General features: G+C 42.5%; 1 protein-coding gene across 2 annotated transcripts in view; it reads left to right on the forward strand.

The window, feature by feature from the left end:
- Nucleotides 1-15,144, forward strand: part of AGMO (alkylglycerol monooxygenase) — a 245,299-nt gene extending 230,155 nt beyond the window's left edge. For both annotated transcript variants that reach the window (XM_067562116.1, XM_067562117.1), the window contains exon 13: nt 12,980-15,144. In XM_067562116.1, coding sequence (XP_067418217.1) covers nt 12,980-13,060 — 81 coding nt within the window. In that variant the 3' untranslated portion in view covers nt 13,061-15,144. The remainder of the gene's footprint in view (nt 1-12,979) is intronic.
- Nucleotides 15,145-23,429: the final 8,285 nt, after the last annotated feature.

The following is a 23,429-nucleotide window of genomic DNA, read 5'->3' on the forward strand; positions in this document are numbered from 1 at the left end:
TGGCTTCAGCTCTGTTCCTCACAGTTGGCTGTCCTTGTGGTCTAGAAATACCACTTTAGTCACCACTCTAGCTGTGACCACAATAGTTGCAAAAATTCCCTGGACAGCCCCTAGAGTAGATCCTCCAAACAAATTCTCAGAGGACATCTACAAGGAAGTCTAATTTGTGCAGCTGAGTCTTGACAAGGCTCTGGGGCTTGGGAAAGTACAAGTACTCTGGTCTGGTGTGCTTTTCTAGCTGTGGAGTCAGCCGTGGAGAAGGTGTCTCTGGCTTAGTGGTGGTTGACAGTAGCAGGGGGTTGACTGCACAACAGCATATTCGAACAAAAAGTCCTGATGAGCTGTGGAGAAGGGAGGAAGAAACCTACAAACTGCTCCATGGCTGTTTAAATACCCTGTTACAGGTTTCCAAGCAGACAGGCATGAGATATCTTGACTGGAGTTTGCCTTGTCTGGCTCCCAGCTAGTCATACTTGACACATTTCAACGCTATGCACGCAGTCTCACAGGAGAGAAATCAAGGAGGGAGCACCATGAGACTTGAGCTCCACAGGAGGCAGGAAGGATCTCTTCACGTGAAAAAGAATCCTTTGGTCCCTTCCTTGTGGCCCAAGTAAAGTGTGCTTCATCAAACATCCCTTTCATTGCTCAGTGTTCTTATAATAAGCCATGACTGCTCAGTGTGGCATGCTGCCCCCCTCTAGTGATGGCTATGCCAGATAGAGATTGCTGAAGCTGCTGCAGCTTTGGCTAACAGAGAGGTAGGTGTCTTTTAGCTAAGGCACTAGCAGCTCATGCATTAAGATCAAAATGTCCTAGATTTGATCTTCACTGCCAACGATCCTCCCAGGGACATCGGCGTTATGTTATTTTACATTTTCTGTTGTACCACTGCAGCTGAATCCCTTCGCAGCTAACCCTTCTGGAAGCACTGCATGTGAAACGCCTGGATCAGTGCATTCTGATGGTGCTGATATTAATTAACACTTTCACAGCACTTTGTGTACTCAAAGCATTTTTCATGCATTAACTAATCCTCGCTGTTCTCCTGAGTTGTCAGATAGGTATTTTCTCCATTTTACATATGGGGAAACTGAGGCCGAGAGGTAAAAGGTGACTAAATGAACATTACAGGGGGCAGCCAGGTGCAACTGTGAACCAGTGCAACAGAGAAAGAGCAGCTTTTAAAAAATCTTTATGGTGAGTTGCAAGCTTACAAGGTTGATAAAGTCCTGCCTTTCTCAAACATTGCCCCGGCTGAATGTGTATTTTCAGCCAGGGTGATTGCTATTGTTTCAAAAATTGATATACAAATCTGAAATCAATACATTTGCATTATTCACGTTCTATCCTGCTGTGAGATATAACTATAAGCTGTCAAATCTTGGCTGACCTTTCATGAATTATCAATGCATTGTTTTAACGTGTTTAATTAAACCCAATATTGAAAATATTTTAGATGTCAAATAACACTATTCGGGAAGGAGGGAATTAAAAGTGTGTGTGGAGGAAAGTTAGAACAAGACCACCTGATAAGATTATAAATTGTCCAGCTCAAGAAGTATGCTGATATTCGTGTCTTCTACAGCTCTCATCTGATTGTCAGGGCTTAATAAATAAATTATAATAACCAAGTAAAGTACTGTAAAATATAACAGCCAAATTCATAGCTGGTGTAAATCCATTGAAATCAATGATGTAGTTGGTGCTGTAAAATATAATGGGCCAAATTCATAGCGGGCGTAACTATTAATGTACCTTCATTGGCTTCAGTGAGCTACATCAGGAATAAATAAGGCCCAACATTTCACATTCAAATGCACATTTTGACCTTCATGCTGCAATTTAACATAAGAAACTAATCTTCTCTGTGCAAAGTGGATAGGCTATATATGTAAAATAATGTTTCTTTATAAGTACGAGATCTTTTCCAGTAATATGTACTATCTTTTTTCTTGGACTAATCTCTGCTTTCATAATGAAGGGCTTTATCCGGATCATTAAATTTCTGCTCGAGATGGGGAGTGTTAGAGCATGAACACACCTTTTTTTTTAATAGTTTGAAAGCCAGAAAAAATTCTTTTGAATGTTTTCAGTGTTTATATAATCAGTACCCGTGTTGCCAAGGCTTACTTAAAACAGTTGGATGTCTGCTGCTTTCCTCCCCCTTTGTTGGAACTTCTGCCAGAACAGGTAGTCAAAAACAGAAAGTAGGGGAAAATTCAGGCATCTGTGCTCTCTCTCAGGAAAACAGCTGTGGCTTCCATAGGAAGCACTCATTTTTTCCCATCAGCCAAGACTCTGGATACCCTTGGGTCCTGTTTTGGCATGGCTAGCCAAGTAGGATGCAGTTTATGGCTTAGAACTTATGAGAGAAAGCATTTGGTCAGTCCCTTCCCTGGCAGAATACTGAGAGAAATTCCCCAAGCTGCAAGCCACATGTGAGCCTCTGACCTCTTATTAGCACACCATGGGAGAGGTTAACAATTGTTGAGACGTCAGGCATCCCTTTGACACACAAATAAAACAATACCAAGTAGCCTTTCCAAGACATAAGCATTTCAGGATATAGTGCCCTTTGAAATCTAGGATTCAATTTAGAAAAAAAATCTTGAATTGGAAAGATGATATATTTCTCCAAAAACAGAACCTGGATTTTTTGTTGTTTTTAAGCTTTTTAAAGATCATTAGTGACATAGGGGTGTGTGACTATTTTTTAAACACAAAATTAATCATGAGACACCAACAGATTCTCACACCATTCTTAGGCCATCTCATGATTTAGTACAGATTTGTGTGAGTGTATTCCTAAATGATTGTAGTAATGTAAGTAATACATAGGATTAGCTTGCTGGTAAGGATGCAGTTCACAGATCATGTAATTAGAAGCTGTGTTATAATATATTTGCACGTGAAAACTGGTAATGAAAACTGTTTAGGAATTATTTATATGAAACTCTTCATAGAGTGGGTTAAATGTAGAGGGCCAGAGCTATCTATCTTAGGTGCCCCTCTGCCCTCCATCACTATAGTATATGAGCACCTCACAATCTTTAATGTATTTATCCTGACAACGAAGCCCCTGTGAAGTAAGGAAGTGCTGTTATCCTCTTTCTACGGATCAGGAGCTGAGGCACAGAGAGATGAAGACTGCATTTACACTTGAGCAGGGGATATAATTCCCAGCTGGAGTAGACATATGCACTCTAGCTCTCATCAGGCTAGCATGCTAACAATAGAAGTTTAGCATGAGAAGCAGCGGTGCAGGCTAGCCACCCAGAGCACAAACCCATCCTCACCCTGTGAGTATGTACTCAGTAGCTAGCCGTGCTACTGCTTCCACAGCACAGTCGTTTAGCTAAACTACTATTTTTAGTGAGCTAGCTTGATGAGAGCTAAGGCAAGTAAGGCTATGTGAACTGAGAGTCACACACCCCCCAGCTCAAAGTGTAGACGTAACCTAAGTAACTTGCCCAAGGTCACACACAAAGTCTGTGGCAGAACAGGAAATTGAACCTAGGTCTACCAACTCCCAGGGTATCATTTAAAAGGGCAGCTGGGGATTCTCCTGGAGATGCTGGATAGCTGTCTGCTCACCACCCAGTCCCTTCTTAATGGTGTAGAGTACATTTCAGAGGCATGACAAGGGTGGGACCAAAACACACAGTAGCCGCTCTAACTTTCAGCCTTGACCAACCCCAGGGGAAGGAGAAAAATTAGCTTAGAGCCAACTTTGGCTCCCCATTTTAGCTGTGCCAAGTACACCTGAGGATTGACACCAGGGTGCCATTCCCAAAGCACCCCACAAAGGCTGGCTCCAGCAACCAAACCCAGCTAGTCACTATCAGAGGTTGTCTAGGGTAAACTTCCTCATTTCTCTGTACATGGATTCTTGAACAAGCTGACCCCACGGTCCAATCATTAGAGTTGAGGAGTTCCTTTCAGATTATGTCTACACTACAAACACTATAGTTTGTAGTTAATGTAGTTAAACCACCTCTCCGAGAGGCAGTAACTAAGTCAACGGAAGAATGTTTTCATCAACCTAGTTGCATCTACGCTGGGGATAGATCAACCTAACTAAGGTGCTCGTGCTTCTGGTGCAAAATTTTTCCCAGCCCTGAGCGAAATAGCTGGGTGATCTGATATCTAAGTATTGATCAGGCCTCAGTTGTAAAGCAACTGTTCAAAAGAAGGGTTAGTAGCTTTGCCCATTTGAAGGTGGTATGCTCAATACTGAGAAGAATGGTGTGGTCAAGAAGCGGTGACGTTTGGTCTGAGAAGTTTCCCAAATGAGAGTTTCAAGGGCCATGACAGGATATGGTTACAAACAATGAGAGCAGGAGATAAAGAAAGAGGAGGGAAAAGCCAGAAAGGGAGCTGCTTTTCCAACAGCAGGGCTGGACTAACCCAAACACATTTTCTCTGCCTTGGAACTAAAAAATAGTCACAATTTACTGTTCTTGGCCTTGAAAGGGGTTTGGCCTGCAAGCTGGGGTGTGTCTTGTCTGTTTAAAATTTGGACGTGTATCTTCTGTGGCAAAATTTTCCCTTTAGAATATCAGTAAATATTAGCATATTTTCTTTCTCTTCCTCTATCCAAAAGGCTTTTTATGCAAAGTATACCGCTTTGGCTAGTCTTCTCCATTTTTCAGTGAAATTCTTAACTTCTTCCTGCTGCATTTTGGATTTAAGAACAATTATGGTCTCGCATGACCTTCTCTCCTGGCTTGGTCTCCCTCAATTTTTTTTTTTGAAGCTTTTACAGCGTTCATTCACTGTGCTGAAACTCCCTTCAGTTTGTCACTCAATTGTTTTATCCCTATCTTCATATTCTATCCCTATGTCACATTTTGCTATTGGTCACTGTAGTCAGCTCTTTTCCACCACTTCTTTTTGACATCTGCAGCAGAGTTCTTGCAGAGATCTAATGTCTCAGAGCAATAATCTGGGGTTGAGAACTCTATTTTACCCAGGAAAAACCTTGTTTTAGTGCTTGAGGCGTATCAGCCTTTTCTTAGCAGGGTAATTAAGTGAGCAGATATCTTTCGCTTTGTAGGCATGTTGGTTATTCCACTCTTCCACCTCCCCTCCCTCCATTCCCATTCCAAACAGCTAGTTCTTGGTCCTATTCACCAGCTTTACTTTGGGCTTTCCACCTCGTGTACTGTCACAAATGAAAATACATTTACACAAATATTGTTACCGCTAACACTGCAACCTTTCATTGTGAGGTTAGACACTGTTACATCATTCTCTTTCCTAATGGTTCCTCTTCTTCATATATTAAGGAAATATTGTACTAGATGGAAAGAGAAATAAAGGGATTTATTTACTCCTAGGTCTTAAGTTGTTGCTAAGTAAATAATAAGAATTTGGAGAGTAGAATCCAATACAGAATTCTGAAAATGTACAAGTTCAGTAGTTTTACTGGAGCATGCTATCTGCTGTCAGTTCATTGTATGAGTTATATGATCCGATCATTGCAACAATAGGTATATGGATGGGTTCATCCTTGGTGCCAATCCACTGAAGTGAATTTATCCCATCATTCCACTAAAAGTTCACTCCCCAGGGGAAAAAAAAAAGATTAAACAATATAGTATCTAACCTTTTTTTAAACCCATAATCTTGAAAAGTCAATAGCCCTAACTCTGACCCTGGCAATGTACATGCTCAGTGCTCTTGTATATAGTACCTCACAAAGAGAAATCCTGAACTTGATTGACTATCAAAACTCTGCAGTAAACCATTGATTAAACTAAAATGGACTCCATATATCTTCAGTTCAGGGGCCCCACATGGGATGGGAGGGAAAGGGTACACTTTACTGGGGCCCGGAGGTCCTCGGGGGGGTGGGGGGGGCCTGGCCCAGGCTGCAACCCCCATGGGTATGTGTGTGGGAGGGGCCCGTGTTACAAGTTTGTACTGGGCCCAAAAAATTATGCTTGGGCCCTGCTTCAGTTATGGTGAATAAACTGCTCTTCATACACAATTTAGTTAATATCTTATGAAACAGCATATTTCTTCTCAGGTGTCTGTTTTACCCGCTGTCTTGTTTGAGTTATAAGTGATGCAGTGATATGTATATAATATGTTCAGCTGCTGACAGGCATAAAAGTAAATAAGATGTTGTCTCTCAATGGGTGCATTTCCTGTATAAATATTTAAGAAAATAAACTCTGCAGTGTTTGTAGTCAAAATGGAATGGAGCTATTTCGAGTATTACATTTCTGCAAGGAACAGCTTCTAATAAAACTTTCAATCACACTTGGCCTGTTCATGTGTAGCAGATTAAACCAGTATGTTGACTCATTGAGACATTTTAAGGTTTTGCCTACTTAGCTTCTATGAAAGCTTTGTTTTAATTTTTCATTATTTTAAATCAAGTCACATTTGTGAGAACTACTGACAGTCATCCATTACTGTTGCTTCTTAGTCTTAGAATTGTATGTAAAACTGAAAAATAGAAGATTTCAAAACAAAAACAGATATGACATTCAGCATTTCTACCTTTGCTGAGCTGTGATCATTAGATAGAAAATACCATCAGCTTTTCAGACTTGCTTAATGGTTTGTTAGTATATGAAAAGCATTCATTCAGTGTTTTTCATCTGCACTGAGCATGAACTAGTTTATGTTCCCAACAATCCTATATAATGAATCTGCTAAGCAGTAATAGATTAGATGAAAGCAGCAAGATGAATCTATTAATAGTGAATCTTCTGCTGCTGCTGCTCATCTTTTCTGCCCGCTTGGGATATAGGTGCCAGCAAAAGATGATTTTTATTGCAAGTCTCTTGATGTTTGATGTTTTCTCCTAAAGCTTCAGCTACTGGAGTCATGTGGTTACATCAGACTCTCCGCTTTCATTTAAAAAAATTATATTTCTAGCCCTCATGGCTATGGAGGCAAACTGGAAAGTGTGAACCCCAACAGTTCAAAAACTAGAAGGCAGATAAAATGACCCCCAAAATTCATTATATAAAACAAACATGATTTTTAAACTACTGCCCTGGTTTTGGGGAGCTTTCTCATGGTTTTTGAAAGCTTGGTGTTGGTAATGCTGTGGGACCCACCAAGTGTTGGGGTTTGATGCACAAAGCAAGCTACCAGAGATTGTTTCAGGGCAAAGACTGATGTAGCACAGCATTCCAGTAAAGGCAGGGTAAGTCAGATATATTGTCTCCCTTGTATAGACAGGGAATTTTAGACAGACCATTCCAGTGAGTTAGCAAGGTCACAGAGTATATTTTCGCAGTATACTTTTTTTCTGCCTTTCAAAATAAGGACCAAACCTGATCCCACCAAAGCAGTGGGAGTTTTGTCAGTGACGTACAATCAGAGCAGGATCTCTGGTTAGTTTGTTTACCAGTATTAAACATTCAGAAAAGTGAGATGAATAGTGAGATCACTTTTGTGATATATCATTGTCCAAAAGCAGAGTTACAGATCACAGTTTAGAGTTACAGGGCTGGGCTCTACCCTCTTTTTCTAGAAAAGAAGACAGTAGCAAAGCCTGATAGAAAAACAATCCATGATAATACTGTGATCCAAGATGAAGTGTTTGTGAGTGGATGGATGCGTGTGTTGCTGGGATTAGTAAATTATAATGATGATCGACATTTTACAGCTACAAAAGATATTGGGTTCTTGGAATGAGTTAGCACAACCATAAAGCATAGGCTTGGACTATGTACAGAAATTATTTTTAATAGGTTTTATAAATGTGTAAGCAGAATGTTTTGTTTTGTTGGGGTTTTTTACAGGAAACTGCCTCAGAGAAAGTCAGATATTATTTATGTTTGGAAAAGGGAAGTTTATCTCCCAAAATCAATTTAATTATTTATTATACTTGCAAATCCTAAATATTTGAAAGTTGAATTAGGAATATATGGAGTGGAGTAAGGACACTTACTGGAGGGAATAATCTAAATATATAGTGCAATATCTTATTTTCAGACAATCTTCAGACTGAACAACAACAGAAAAACAAGGTGCAGAGAGTTGATTTTTTTCATTTGTTAATAGAGTATAGTGTTGATGCAATCTCCAGCTTGCGTTCATTATTGCTTCAATACAAGGTAAAAGTATAAATCTCAACAGAGTCCTTTGGAGTTGGTATTAATAGCAGAACCGTGGTGGCAAAGCTTTCTGTTTCAGTATACTGCAGATAGGATCAAAAGATCAGCAATAGAAGTCAGAGCTTTTGAGGGATGTGTCTATGTACTAATTTTCTTACACTAATGAACAGTGGCAGTTCAAAATAAGAAAATGTGAGTTTTCTGAATTCCAAATTGGTAGCTGTCTTTGACAGACTTTAAGTGGAGATTGTGTTGATATAAAACCATCCTAATCTCGATTTTCTAGTCTAGTGACTCTTTTGAGAGACAGAATGGTCTTGTGCTTAAAGCACTGGCTTGACACGTAGGAGATACGGATTCAGTTCCCAGCTCTGCCACAGACTACCTGTGTGACATGATGTGAGTCATGCAGTCTCCCAATCCTGCAATTGTAAAATGGGGACACTAACATTTCTTCTGGTCTTTGAGGCACTGGAACTCTCATGAGCTATGTATTTGTACAGGGCTACAGGAGCTCAGATCTGAGTTGGGGTGTTTTGATGCTACTCTAGTACTTTTTAGTAAACAAAGAGAGTTTAAAACTATTCAACATAGTAGAGAAAAGGTCTATATAGCATTTTCCTATTACTTTTTCATCATTTGCTAGGAATTAAATGAAAAACTAACAAGCCATGCTCTATAGCATAGATGTCACTCCAGGAGTAAACTACTGGTGCACATTCCAGGTGGTTGAAGAGATGTGGCTTTCAACCTTGTGCATCACAACCCATCCAAGGCGTGTACCAATAGCCTACTAAGGCACTTGCTTTCATGGCTTATTACTATATTATAAACTGTTTGGAATGTTGAGAAGTGATTAAAGCAGCACCCAAATAGTTAACACACAAAAGAAAGAGGCCTGATCTACGCTTAATATTTAAATCAACATAGCTATGTCATTGAGGGTGTGAAAAAATCACACCCCTGAGTGCAGTAGCTAGGCCAACCTAACCCTCAGTATAGATACGGTGAGATTAATGGACAAATCAACCTCGCTACCCCTGTTTGGGTAGAGGGATTACCTACAGTGTAAAAAACCCTTTCCATCACTATAGGAAAGCTCTACACTGTGGCACCACAGTGGCATAATTACAGTGCATAGCTGTGCCGCTGTTGCGCCCATAGTGTAGACAAGACCTGATTCAACCTAGCTTTAAGTTCCATTGAAGACAATGGGACTATGCATATGCTTAAAGTTAGGCATGTATTTAAGTACCTTGCTGAATTGGGTCTAATGTCTTAGTTCTTCAGGATACTGAGTCTTCCTGTGAGCTGCTGGATGGCCTTCGCTCTCATTGAACTCAGTGGGAGTTGAAGGAATTTAGCACCACATGGGAGTGTGCAGCACATTACAGGATCAAGCCATAATTCTCTAGAAATGCCCAGTATGTATGGTCAGAGTTATATTGTCTTGCTAAGATTTGCAAGTGTAATACAACTTTAATACAAATCAAAGAGACACATTATACTGAATAAATGGCCTACCAAAATAAAAAATAAAAATAGAAGGAAGAAAAAGAAATGCCTATTTCCTTTCCCACACCATACACTTCCAAATCCTGTATCCAGACACAGCCTGAGACATCAGATTGGGCATTGGGGAGAGGAAGAGTGCGGGTGGAAGAATTGGAAGGAATATCCCTTCCCCTCCCACCCATCGCTGATCTGCAGGCACAGTTTCAGCTTTTTGACCACACCAGTCTCTGAGGCCTCTGCACTCCACCTCCACATGGGAAGTGGCTGCTAGATCTCCATTGTTGCTGATCCACTAGCGCTGTGCTGCTTCCCTGGTGCCCTGACGCTGCCCAGCCCCAAACCAGCACACAACCAGATGTGCAGATCCAGGCACATTCTTTACAAATCCTGACTCCCAGCAGAGCTGCAGCAGTTCTCTTGCCTGTGAGATGCGTCTCTTCCCTCTCTTCTGGCTAACTATGCCCTACTGATTTACATGTAAAAGCAGGAAAGATCACTGTGGAACTAGTGATCAGTGCTAGTATCACAGCCAATGAACTCACGTATTTGGGGAATCTGGAGTGCTCTGCCCAACTATTCTTTTATCAATGCAGAACACTGTTATACCAGCACTTAGGTGTTTATTTGAAAATGTACACTGACATTTATCAGCAGCTGGCCGCTTTGAAAAAGATGCTAACAATGGCTTTATTACCAGTGTAGGCAGAACAAAGCCATTTTCAACATCCTTACAGAAAGCATTTTGAGACCCGTCAGAAGCAAATCTCAAGGACTCATTCTTTTATGGTTTTCAGAAAACATTTCTCTTGTCTACAGTAGCTGTTAAACCATTGCCAGCACCAGCTCACATGGAATCTAATGCTGACAACTGTCTTCAGCACAACTCAATTTCCTTGTGTGGCTAGGGCATTAGGGTTAGTATCATACCAAACCTACCTGTGCGTGTGCAGTAAAGATTATTTTAGCTCTAAGAAATGAAATATTTACTGAGAACATATGCTGTGATTACAGACATAGACCTAATCGAGAACTAAACAGCATATGATCTAGCAATTGTAAAACGAGTATGAAGCACATCTTTAGACACAGACTACGCAGCACCAGTGTGATCAAATGCTAAAAAGGAAATAAAAACCCTATGAAGGATATGATTCTATAGTTATCCCACCCAAAGAACCCAAACTCCACCTTTTATATATTGACTGGATCCCTGCAAAAACAGTTGTAACATAATTAATACTAACTAATCCTGGAAATGCATATCAGAAACAGGAAATTTGCTACATATTTGACTGTGGTTTTAAAACCATTCTGGTAAGAGGTCTTGGAGAGAGAGAGAGAGAGAGAGACACACACACACACACACACACAGAGTTATTTTGTTGTTGTTATTTTTTATTACTATTGTTGTGATTCAGCTGCCATGCAAATCTATTTATCTTAAATAAGTTTTCATCACTTGACAGGGTAACCAAGAGGCAATATGGTGGGCTATTTAAAACATCAGTTGTCAGTAACAGCAAAATGATAGTACAAAAGTGGAAATCTAAGGATTTTAGAACAGTTTACAATCTTGCAAATTTAAGCCCTAATTTTGCATTGAGATTCAAGAGGAACGTCCCAGGATTTCATGTGTAGTAAGGGTCCAAACCTGCAATGCCCTAGTCGGATGAGCAGTCCTTATCTGCATGAATAGTTCTATTTACACTAATGTGGGCTACTTGAATAAGTAAGAGAGTTTGTATGAAAGGAACCTAATGAAAATATGGACGTATTTGAAAGAGTGTGACCCCCTTACATCAGTATAAATGAAATATATGAAGTTTAATTTCATAATTAGCTGGGTAATAATATTACTGCAGTCACTGGTAGCAACTGCTAACATTAGGATTGTAAAACAGTTTCCATTATAAATCTATTTTCACTGGCTAGAGCATTCCAAAAAATTCATCTTTGGGGCTAAAATGTTCCATGTATGATTGCTGCCCACAGTATATTTTTTAATTTAAAGTCTGAGGGTGAAATGGTCAGCTCTTCTGGGAGAAGGAAAAAAGTACTTTACTATTGTTTTTTAAAAAAATCTAACCATGCTTTATTTTTTAACCAGACTATGATAAAAATGAATGAACTTTGAAAATTAACATGTAACTAGTTTTTAGTGAGGGGCAAGGAATAAAGAGTCTGGAATGGGAATGGAAATTTCCAGGTGAATCGTCTGAAAATTATATACTGATTTTATACAGCAGAAAATGTTGGTAACCTACAACTACATGGGAGGCACCCTATATATGCCTGCACAGTTTAGGAAGAATATTTCAGTTCATATTTCAATATGTCCTATTGGCCACACCCTTTATTCTCCCCCAAACTTCTCAAGTGTTAATCTAGATCACATGGTCAGTTCAAATTTCTCAAGCTCTGTTGCACAGACTGTACTGGAGGATCCAGAGCAAATTAAAATGTATGACGATGCAGCAGGCTTCTGCTCAGTTCCTCCTGTGGTTGGCTCAACTGGCTTTAGGTCAGCTTTGTGGCATTGGAACAGCATAGAACTGTTATCATGCAGGGGTGGATGTGGCCCCTTTATATTGGTGTCCTCTGCCTTTTTTTTTTCCAGTGGTGCAACCTTATTGTTTCATGAATGCAGTAATTTGCATTTAATACAGGCAGCCCTGAACTTAGTAGGCATTGAATCAATATTTTTGTAGAACTCTGAAGCCAAACTAATTCTGCAGAATCCCAATGTGCAGAGTGTGGTTTCTCATTCTGGATATAACTTGAAATCCCCCGCCCCCCAGCATACATTGCATTATTTAACAAACTCACAATAAAGAATTTAATTTAAAAAAGAGAAGAAGAAGGAACTGAATCACCCCATTTAAAAAATATGCCCATGATTTTTTTTACCCCAACTTACAATAGTAATAACCATCTCAGCTGAGGACATTTCCTGGTGCTTAATGGCCCGTGGCTATGCTTCAGGTGATCATCATCTACCAACCAGTCATTAATTCTCTAGAAATGCCCTGTACCTCCGTCATTATTGTTTAAATATGTTTCTTCTCTAAATAAAATACCTCTATATTTAATGGATCTTCCAGGAATGGATGTGTTCTTTCCATGGTGGGGATTGAAAGAAGTTTAGTAGTATGTCAAGGAAGTGCTAACTATGGGAGGGGGGAAAAAACGGTTTCCATAGAATGCCTAAAACCTGTAGACTCCAACATCTATTCTTCATAATATAACAATATGCCTGGAATACTTATATAGATGTGTCTCTTGGGAGAGTTCTGCTTTTTTATCCATTAGTCATAATTACGATATAATTTTTTATTAAGAAAGCTTCTATAATGTTTTTCACTCTCTGCTTTATATTGTAGGTTTTATTTTCACTCTGCATTGCATTCTGGGGAGTACAACTTATGAAGCAACTTATCTCAAGCACAGCAAAACATCACTGAATTATGGAAAGATCACCTTGGAATGTGCTTCGAATTTTCTTGGAATAAGTTGACGATGCCTCTTTCTGAAATGCCATCTTTTCACATAGGCTGGGTAGGAATCATGAAGTTTTATGAAGGTTTGAAAGATGCATTAAAAATGGGCATCTCTTTTTATTTGATCTTTTAAATATTTGTTCTCCTGCCATCCAATTTAAATTAAGGGTCCCTCTATTTTTTTTTTTGTGCCTTCACGGCACTTTCTTTTTTACATTCAAGGGATCTCAATATTCTTAAAAAGCATATAAAAATAATAGCATTGTGCAATCATTTTATTAGTATGTAACCATATGTGAAACGCATTCTTTACAATAGAAATAATTAAAATCATATTTGTTGCAACCTGGTAGTCTCCACAGAGACTAAATTTAAAAGTATGTGAACGTAAATGTTTCCATAATGATTGAATTACAGTAGAATCTCAGTGCCATGCCCAGTGGTGTGTTCATAACATACAACTACATAAGGATGAGTAGTTGAGACAGGAAAATGATTAAAAACAGCATGATAAAATAACTCAGCCTCGTATGAGTTGAATTTTTTTTCTATAAAAATAGATGATAAATGTGTTATGTAATGCAGGCTTACAGTTTAGGTTAATTTGTTTAAGGAGTGCACCTGCACTTGCCAACAACTTTAGGACTGATCTTGCCCACAATAACACAAGTGAGTTGTCTCACTGACTAAAGTTACTCCGGTCAGAAAGTGTTTGCAGGATCAGGTTGTTAATTTCCAGTGGCTCCCACCCCCGACAAAGTGATCCCGAAGCAGATGGATCTATTGTCCTGGGTGAGGTGCTATTACGATGGTTTCTGTTGATATAGGTTGTTTTCCTTTCCTCATGCTCTTCCAACTCTTATTGGTTCCAAAATTAAAAAAAGAAAATACTTAAAATCAAGTAGCTAAAAAACTTTCGGATGCCTTGCATGATTCCAACTGGTAAAAAGACCTGGATTAAAATCTAGTCGTATTGCTTTTTGGTTTCTCATTTTTCTCTACAGTACTTTTGATATATTAATAGAGAGCTCAGAAGTGCATAAATATCCTGATTTTAGTCAACCTACGGTTTTATACTTAAGCTGTAGCAGAGAATTGATGCCAGCATTTACAAGTTGGATGCCTCCAGTTAGCCCCCTAACTCCATATTTAAATAACATTGGCTTGATTTTCAGTGGTGTTGAGCATCAGACCTATTTTTTTTTCAGGTGCCTCCCTTGAGGAACCCAAGTTTAAGGCCAAAATTTTCAGGCAATTAGCAGGTCAAATTGCTTGTGCCTATTACTTGGGGTAATGCCCAAAGCCTAAAATATGTTTAATTGGGAAACCAGATGTCAGTTGGAGTAGTGAAGAGCGTAAGATGCAATGCCTGGATCAGACCTTTCCTAAAATGAGGGAATGTTTGGATCAGTTTTGGAGGGTTTTGATTCAGGCCCTTCTCTAATTTGTATAATTAAAAGATGAACAAATTGTCCCTTGGAAATGTTAGCAGTAATCAGATTTAAAGTATTTGTGTTGAAGAGTTTAATTCGTAGATTTACTCATACATTGGTAGAATTCTGGTCTCTGATTTAGAGACTGGATAAATGAAATGATATATTTCTAACTCGGATTGTGGAAATGTGATCTAGTTGTTAAAACACAGGAATAGTAGGCAACAAATCTAGGCTTTTCCTGATCTTTGAAATGGGGATAGAAGTACCCACCTCCCCAAAGTGTTGTGATATTCGATTTAAACGGTGTGGGGAGGTACCCTGGAGATGAGTGTGCTCTATCACTACCAAATATCAAACTTTGCATATTGAAATGGATTCACCCATCAGTAGCAATCTTTGAAAGATCCATAAACTGAATAATCTTAGTGGGGTGCTGGCTTTTAAATGGCAGATTGAGATAAAATTCCACAGGTTCCTGTGATATTGTTTGCAATCAATCGTCAGGTTTCCAGGTTGCCGAATGCATTGTGCGCACTAGAAACCTGTATTTGATATGTATAGTATTGAAAGATCTTAATGAATATTTCAATATGATGACAATTTATTAAATTAAATTTAAAATTACTGTACTGGTCTCATTTATTTACATGTAGTAGTGAAAAGAACATGATGTCTAAGGTAAGTACAGGTTAAGATTTTGGACAGTCAAATTATGTGTCACATTTAACATGCAGATCTTCATAATTCACATGGAGTGTCCAAAAATAAGATCAGTAATGCAAAGAAAAGGAAGCCATAACTATAAAAAGGTGAAGTAATTTATGATGGAATACCAGAGCCAGATTCTGTGCTGTGCCTCTTTGGTAACTCATCCTTGGTGGAGAGGCAAAGGTGGCTTTATGCAAAACACTGCCTCAGTTCACAACACCATCCCCTCCAACTTGCAGCCATTCCCACAGCACGTCTAAATACTGGAGACTGTGAGGTGTGGTTGCTGTAGGGCTGCCTACCAGGCCTGCACTAAATCACCATAAGAGGATGGCAGCAGAGCCCAAAATCAAGCCCCTATTTGAGGTGAGATTATCAGATGCTTTCCATTCCCTGTTCCTCTTTAAATTGCGGTGTGCCGTAGTTATTTGGAAACATTTAAACATTCTTTTATTAGTCTTTAATTTCAATATACAAATTTGCAAGTGAATTTTCTTTTCAAGTTATAGCATTAATAGTACTGAGCAGAACAAGACACATTCAAACCCAGAAAAGGAATCAGTCAACCATGGAAAACCAGTCTCACACATTAGAAAGGGATACTTGCCTGGTCACATAATACCTCTTTAGCCATCACGTAACGGAAAATGATCACTCTGTCATATGGTCTCTGTTCCTGTGTAACTTAGGAGGCTTCGGAGTCAATGTGGATTGAACTGAATTAATTGATTACATTAATTGAATGAATTAAATATTAACTGCAAACATTGCCTAGTGCTAGGATACAAAACAAGCAATACTCACTTATGTTTTGATCCTTCTTTTCTCTTTGTCCCCTATCTCCCTGCTTTTTATATTTTAAAGGGTCCATTGCTCCTTTTCTTGGCTTTCTTAACATAGTTTTTATTTGAACAATTGTATGGAAACAGTTGATATCAGATGAATTCTGTGGGGGCCTCTAGTAAGCAAAATACTGTTGCCATACTTACAGAATTTTTCTGAGTAACTCTTTTTTGTTAAAATGCCACCACCTCATGTCCCAGACAACCCAAATGTTCTGCATGAAGAGCTCTTAGCTTCATATAACTGGGTAAGAAACTTTGTGAATAATATTTGTAACATTGTATAAGATTTCTTTCAGTTTTTGGCTGTCACTAAAATCTGAAGGGCCTACAATGGAGAAAAATGGAGATGCTATTTTTTTCCCAGAAACAGTGTTAAAAACAGGGCTTCCTATACTCTCTCCAGCTGTTGCAGTGTCATGTCCGTACACATGGTCTTCCTCCTATTGTGTACATAACCATATCAAGTTCCTGAAAATACAGAAGTAAACAGATGAGTCCTTTGTTTGCTTCAGAAACGACCCTGCACCACTAAAGTCAATGGGAGTCTTGCCACTGACTTCACTGGGAACAGGACTGGTACTCTCCATTAAGTGAACAAAAGTGATGTAACATTTACTTCAGCTCCAGCTTTCATGTTATACTCTAATTAAAAATAGAGGGTTGCACACCTCATTGCTTCTGTACATTGAGCTCACTGCACTCACCAGGATCTCCTTACATCCCTGCATACGTTATCCCAACTTGTAGGCTGAGCGCTCTGTTTTTAAGTGCAAATGGCATTTTAGGTTTTTTGTTAAAAAAGACCTACACAGAGTGAATCTGTGGATGCTATGGATAGACTATAACCTCTAGCAATTTTACTGCCACTGAATCTAAATTTGATTGTTCAGTCGTCTAAACCATTCCTCTTCCTTTTTTGTTGTTGTTTTATCAGTTTCATATTTTCATCATTTGTATGGATTAATAATTTATCCAGGATCAAACATAAGCTCTTCACATGTTTGGGCCTTTGAAAAGGCCAGCTGTGCTTAGCCTTTGTAGATGCTGATTTTAGTTTTGGCGTGGTCTAGGTAGTGAACTGTAATTCCCAAAATACATCGCATAGTACACTTACATACAACATAAATATAGGTAGATGCTTACTTCAAACTCACCCAGCACCCCTTGGAAGGAGTGTTGAATAACTCAAATGTTTAAAGTCAGAGTACATTTAAAAAAATTAAAAATACACCTGCCTCATGCCCAGTGTTCTGTGTGTCTCCCATTTCCTCCTCTCCCCTATACCAAGGGCCTCTGTGTGTGTGTATCCCTATTTCCCACCCCTCCACAGTATTTTTCTTCCCCCTGTATTTGCAGGGACAGGCAGAAGTGCCCTCTTTCTTTTTCTTTCTCCGTACTACCATGGAGCAGGCTTTGGGGAGTCAGTTCCTTAGGAAGGAGGAAGATCTGAAACCTCTTTCACACTCCTCTCAAGCTCCCCCTGCTATTATTTCTTTTCTTTCTGTCTGGGAGATAAGACATTCAGGCTGACAAAATGTTAGACTCCACTGGGATCTAGGCAGAGCTGTACAGGGGGTGTTAATAACTGCCATCAACTGTTTCTTTGACCTGTAGACAATTACAGAGCTTGTCAAAGCTGTTGGATGTGCTAAGCAGATACGAGGGGCTCAGTGTGTCCCCCATTTCCCTCTTCTGGTTTTCCAATTTTACCTAAATCAATAGGGTTCTGTCGTTTATGTCTAGAATATTCCCTGAATTGATCAGGTGTGGTGTTCCAAAGTTATTGTGTTACATACCAACAAACACAGAAATGCCATCAAGTTGAGTGTAGGGCTTCGCTTTGCCTGGCCAATCACTAGACTCATAGACTGTAAGGTCAGAAGGGACCATCGTGATCATCTAGTCTGATCTTCTGCACATTGCAAGCCACAGAACCTCATCCACCCACTCCTGTAATAGACCCCTAATCTCTGGCTGAGGTACTGAAATCCTCAGATCATGATGTAAAATCTTCAAGTTACAGAGAATCCACCATTTACACTAATCTGTGTTAGCAACTGACTTTTAACTTCCTAGTGTTAAAGGGTCAGATTCTTTTCCCTGGGTGAGTACTTTTTGTACTCAGGCAGTGCAAAGGAGCCAATCTGGCCATAGCTAGCTAAGTGAGAATCCTCCCAGCAAAGGTGAAACTCTCAGATGATATAAACAATTTTACCAACTCCTGCGATTTTTGTCCTGAGTCTCGCTGTATTTGATGTTTTTTCTCAGAGCTTCAGCTCCAAAAATCATGTGATTACATCAGAATTTCAGCTCTCGTTTCTTTATGTTAAATAAGTTTCTAGCCCTCCAGGTTGCAAAGAAGAGCTTGAAAACATGAACAGTAAAGGATCAAAAGTGAGAAGGTAAATAAAAGAGCCCAACATTTATTATTATTTTTTAATCTCATACTCGTTAAGCCAATCTTGTGGTTATTTAAGATCTGCCTCCTGATTTTTACATACTTTGGGTGGATAATGCTGGGTGTAAAACTGGTGGAGTTGTCTTCTGTTCCTACCATCTTCCTTGCCCCAGTGTAGAAGGATGTATCAGGGATTGGAGTGGGGCAGAGGCAGAGTACAGTTGGCATATGGTCCCTGATCCACAGTTGACGTATAGTCCCTTTTGGCCTGGGGCCAGCACAAACCAGCCCACAGAACTGGCTCAGCCTTCCAGAACTCCTGCACCTAGCACAGGAGAAGAATCTAAGCCTTAAAATGTTGCACTAGCTATTAGATCACATCTTTATAGTTTGGTACTATCTGTTCATCATGCCTATAGGCTTCTGCATTCTACAGGGGAAGTAGGTGTAGAAATATTGAAAACTAAATGGCAGATATACAACATGAAGGTAAAGCAGAAATAAGACATCTTGTATAGTGGTTCAGCACTTCTGTATTAAAGTCAGGGCCAAAGGAAAGCTTGGCTCAGACCTTTGTCATCTTTGCCCCACCTACGGAAAACAGCAGAAAAATGTGGAAACTTTGACTCAGTATGATCTTCTGAGAGTCCTTGTGTTTATGGTTTGGCTTTGAAAAAATGATACAAAATGAATCCTCTTTTTTCCTCCCTCTTGCTATTTTTACATACTGCCTCGTCTATTCCTTCTTTTCTTCTGATTGCTCTCTCTATATCTATCTATTTATGTGTATTGTGTGTATATATTTACAGATTTCTATAAAATATACTAGTCCTTTTCTGTTTGTTATAATTTCCCATGTGTGGAACCACATGATGGCATGTGTTTCATAGCCATAGATGTTATATTTTGTATATATGTTACATATGTGAGCCTGCTAAAACAATAAAGATGGCCTCTTCTTCTTCGAGTGCTTGCTCATGTGCATTCCACTATAGGTATGTGCACGTCTCTGTGCACAGTTACCCGGAACTTTTTTCCCCTTAGCAGATCCCGTAGGGCTGGCTCCGGTGCCCCCTGGAGCCTCATGCACATGCGGCGGTATATGAGGCGCTACCAGCCCTACGCTACCTCAGTTCCTTCTTCCACCAGTGATGGTTGCTGGAACTAGCCTTGCTCTCAGTAAGTACTATTCCCCTTGTTTGGACTTGTTTGATATTCTAAGTTAGCTTTATTTAGTTAAGTAGTTGTTAAGTATTGTTAAGAGTAGTTAGAGATAAGCAAGTCCCTGCGGGGACTTCGAACGGCCGGGCAATGCCCTAGTCGCTCGGCTTCAAGCCATCAGTCTCCTGTGGGAAGGCCTTCCCACTCAGTGACCCCTACGACTGCTGCCTTAAGTGCTTGGGGGAAGCCCACAGAAAAGAGAAGTGCAAGATCTGCAGGGCTTTCAAACCGAGGACTCAAAATGAACAAGAAATCTGGTTGAAAGCCCTGTTGATGGAGGCAGCGCTCCGCCCAGCATCCGAGCCGACCCGCTCCACCTCGGTACCAAGCATGACCTCGGTACAGAACACACCGTCGGCACCGCCCTCAACTCAGCACCATGCAACATCACCGGCACTGAAGAGAAAGAAGCAGTGCGTGGAGTGTGGACACTCCCCTGCGCAGACGGTACGGGCAGGGTCAAGTACGGAGATGCACCGGACCTGGCCCGTCGAACTTCTCCGGTGCCTGCATCTCCAGTCAGGGAGCCTCCCCCGACTCCTGGGAGTGGGAGAGTGCCCCTGCCAATGCCGTCAACACCGGAGGCTTTTCGGGCAGCAAGAGCCTTATTGGCCTTGCCTACAACACCTCCGCCCCTGCCCCCCACCGAGGGAGAAGGGGCCAGTGTCACGGGGCAAACCTGCATTGGGTCCCCCTGAATGGCGGTGGAGATCCCCGGTACAGGGAGGAAGATCTCCCGCCGGATGGTCTCCGAGGGTAGAGCAGAGCCACTCCCCTACAAGTTGCTCCAGGTCGGTGTCGTTGAGCCGGCACAGGACATGGATCCCCGGCACCGGAGGCAGCGCATGCCAGGAGGTGGCACTGGTCGAGGTCTGCAAGGCGGCACTCAGACAGCTCCCATTCCAGATCCCCGGCACCGAGGAGTTTGCCCGTACCTAGACGGCGCAGTACCCAGTTGCCGTCGAAGTACCCAGCACCGATGAGTTTGCTCGCACCGAGGCGGAGCGGAACCCGGTCGCCGGAGGAAGACCCAGCACCGCAGAGTTCATGGTGCGGAACCCGGTCGCCGGAGTACGGCTCGGCACTGAGGAGTTTGGAGCAGCACCGACCTCAGTCACCGAAGGTGTCTGCAGGGCCGCAGGGCAAGTGGCACCAGAAATCATCGGTACCGAGACGATGCTCCGGTATCTCTAGCTCTTCGGAGCACACCTGCGCTTGTCAGCACCACTCTCAGCGCCGGAAGCAGTTCTCATTGTCCTCCAGGTCGGAGGTGTTGAGAGGGCGGTCCCCGGCACGGAAGGGTGCCTGGGACCGAGGACGAACATGGCACCGCCGGTCCAGGGCCACTGACTATGACGACGGCTTGGGGTTTCCCAGGGGGGACAGTCGGCGAGTGAACCAACGCCCCCACAAAGCATCACAGCCTGTGGCGCAGTCAGCCCCGGGTTGGCCCCAGGGACAATGGCTGCAACAATGGCCTTATTGGGTCCCATGGGGTATCCAGGTGGGGCTGGGGCCCCAATCCATTATGTCATCGGGGGTGCAGTCTGTGCCTCCAGCACAGGAGAAGGCCCATAGGCACCACTCCTCAGAATGAGGAGTCGGACCCCCTGCAGGGAACCTTAGCAGGTACAACCCTTCACCAGGAGGGGGTGCACCTGCAGGCTGCACCTCTGCAGTCCTCTTCCTCCTCACCTGACGAGGCAGTCTCCCAGGACCACTCAGCGCCACTGGAGGATTTCAGGGCGCACCAAGAGCTGCTCAAGAGGGTGGCTTCCAACTTGGGGCTGGAGGAGAAGGAGTTAAAAGAGGCTGAAGATAGCCTCTTTAATGTGCTGGCGGCAGCTGCCCCAGCACCAGTGGCCCTCCCAGTCCACGAAAGGGTCCTTAAGATTGTAAAGGCCTTGTGGCAAACCCCTTCCTCGGTGGCCCCCACGTCAAAGGTGGCCGAGAAGAAATATTACGTCCCGGCTGAGGGGTTTGAGTATTTGTTCACACACCCCGCCCCGGGAACCCTGATAGTAGACGCGGCTAACCAGCGAGACAGGCAAGGTCAGCCAGGGTCAACTCCCAAGAACAAGGACAGTAAGAAGCTGGACTTGTTTGGGAGAAAGATTTATTCCACGGCAAGCCTGCAGTTCAGGATTGCCAACCATCAGGCCCTCCTGGGCAGATAAAATTTCAATCTGTGAGACTCCCTTAGGCGGTTCGCTGAGGCCCTGCACCAAGGCCAGGCTGCAGACATTAGCACCATCATGGAGGATGGAAATGCAGTAGCTAGGGCAGTGCTCCAGACGTCCTGGGACGCTGCTGACTCGGCAGGCAGTGCCATAGCCTCCGCCATCGGTATGAGAAGGTGCTCGTGGCTGCGATCCTCAGGGCTGTCCCAGGAGGTGCAGCAGGCTATTCAGGATCTCCCCTTTGATGGGTTGGCCCTGTTCTCCAACCAGACCGATGCGAAGCTGCACGGTCTGAAGGACTCCAGGGCCACGCTTCGTTCCCTGGGCCTTTACACGCCCCCAGTTTTCCAGGCGTCCGTCACGGCCCCAGGCGCAGCAGCAGCCAAGGCCTCTGCCCAGGCCTTTCCAACCCTATAGGAATAGAGATAGAAATAGGGGGTTTAGAAAACAAAATCAGCCCCCTAGCTCGTTCTCAGCTCCCCAGGAGGTCGGATAACCAAAGGAGACAATTTTGATGGTGCGCCTGAAGGTGGTGCGTGACTGGTCTTCTGGATCTGCCCGCCCCTTCCTAAACAGGTTAAGGTCCTTCTATCCCAAATGGGCAAAAATCACTTTGGACTGTTGGGTCCTTGGGATAGTCTCAGGAGGCTATGCCCTACAGTTTACAGGTCGATTTCCGATGTGTTCCTCATTGACGGGCCAGAGACCCTCATGTACGCATTCCCGCCCATTCCGCTTCTACTCAAGGTCCTGCTGAAAATAAAGAGGGACAGAGCAGACGTTATACTCATCACTCCAGCCTGGCCAACACAGCTCTGGTTCAGCATGCTGCTGGACCTTTCGATCACCCCACCTCTGGAGCTTTCGAGGTGGCACGACCTTCTATCCCAGGACCACGGTCGCCTGTTGCATCCGGACCCGGACTCCCTGCACCTCACGGCCTGGAGGATCTGTGGCTGACGGAGGGAGAGAGAGCCTGCTCGGTGCAGGTCCAACAAGTCCCACTTGGCAGCAAGAAGCCTTTTACACAGGTCGTGTATCGGGCTAAGTGGAGGTTGGGTGGAGTCCCGGGGTATTCCGCCCGGCCTCTCGCCTATACAGGCGATCCTGGAGTACCTGCTCCAGCAAAAGCTCCAGGGTCTGGTGATGGCCTCGCTGAAGGTTCACCTGGCGGCCATTTTGACCTTCCATCAGCCACTGGAGGGGAGATCGCTGTTCTCCCATCCCATGTCGGTCAGGTTCTTCAATGGGGTGGAGAGGCTTTATCCGCAGGTCCATGACCTGGTGCCTCCCTGGGATCTCAACCTGGTCCTCTCAAAACTCATGGGGCCCCCCTTTGAACTCATGGCTTCATGCCCTCTGCTCATGCTTTCATGGAAGATAGCCTTCCTGGTGGCCATTAGTTCAGCTAGGAGGGTCTCCGAGATTAGGGCTTTGACCTCGGAGCCCCCTTATACAGTATTCTATAAGGATAAGATACAGTTGAGGCGGCATCCAGCCTTCCTGTCCAAGGTGGTTTCCCAATTTCATTGTAATCAAGATATT

The sequence above is a fragment of the Emydura macquarii genome, unplaced genomic scaffold (assembly GCF_026122565.2).
Source record: "Emydura macquarii macquarii isolate MOO-44397 ecotype Brisbane River unplaced genomic scaffold, CSIRO-AGI_Emac_v2 contig_2422, whole genome shotgun sequence".
NCBI lineage: Eukaryota > Metazoa > Chordata > Testudines > Chelidae > Emydura > Emydura macquarii.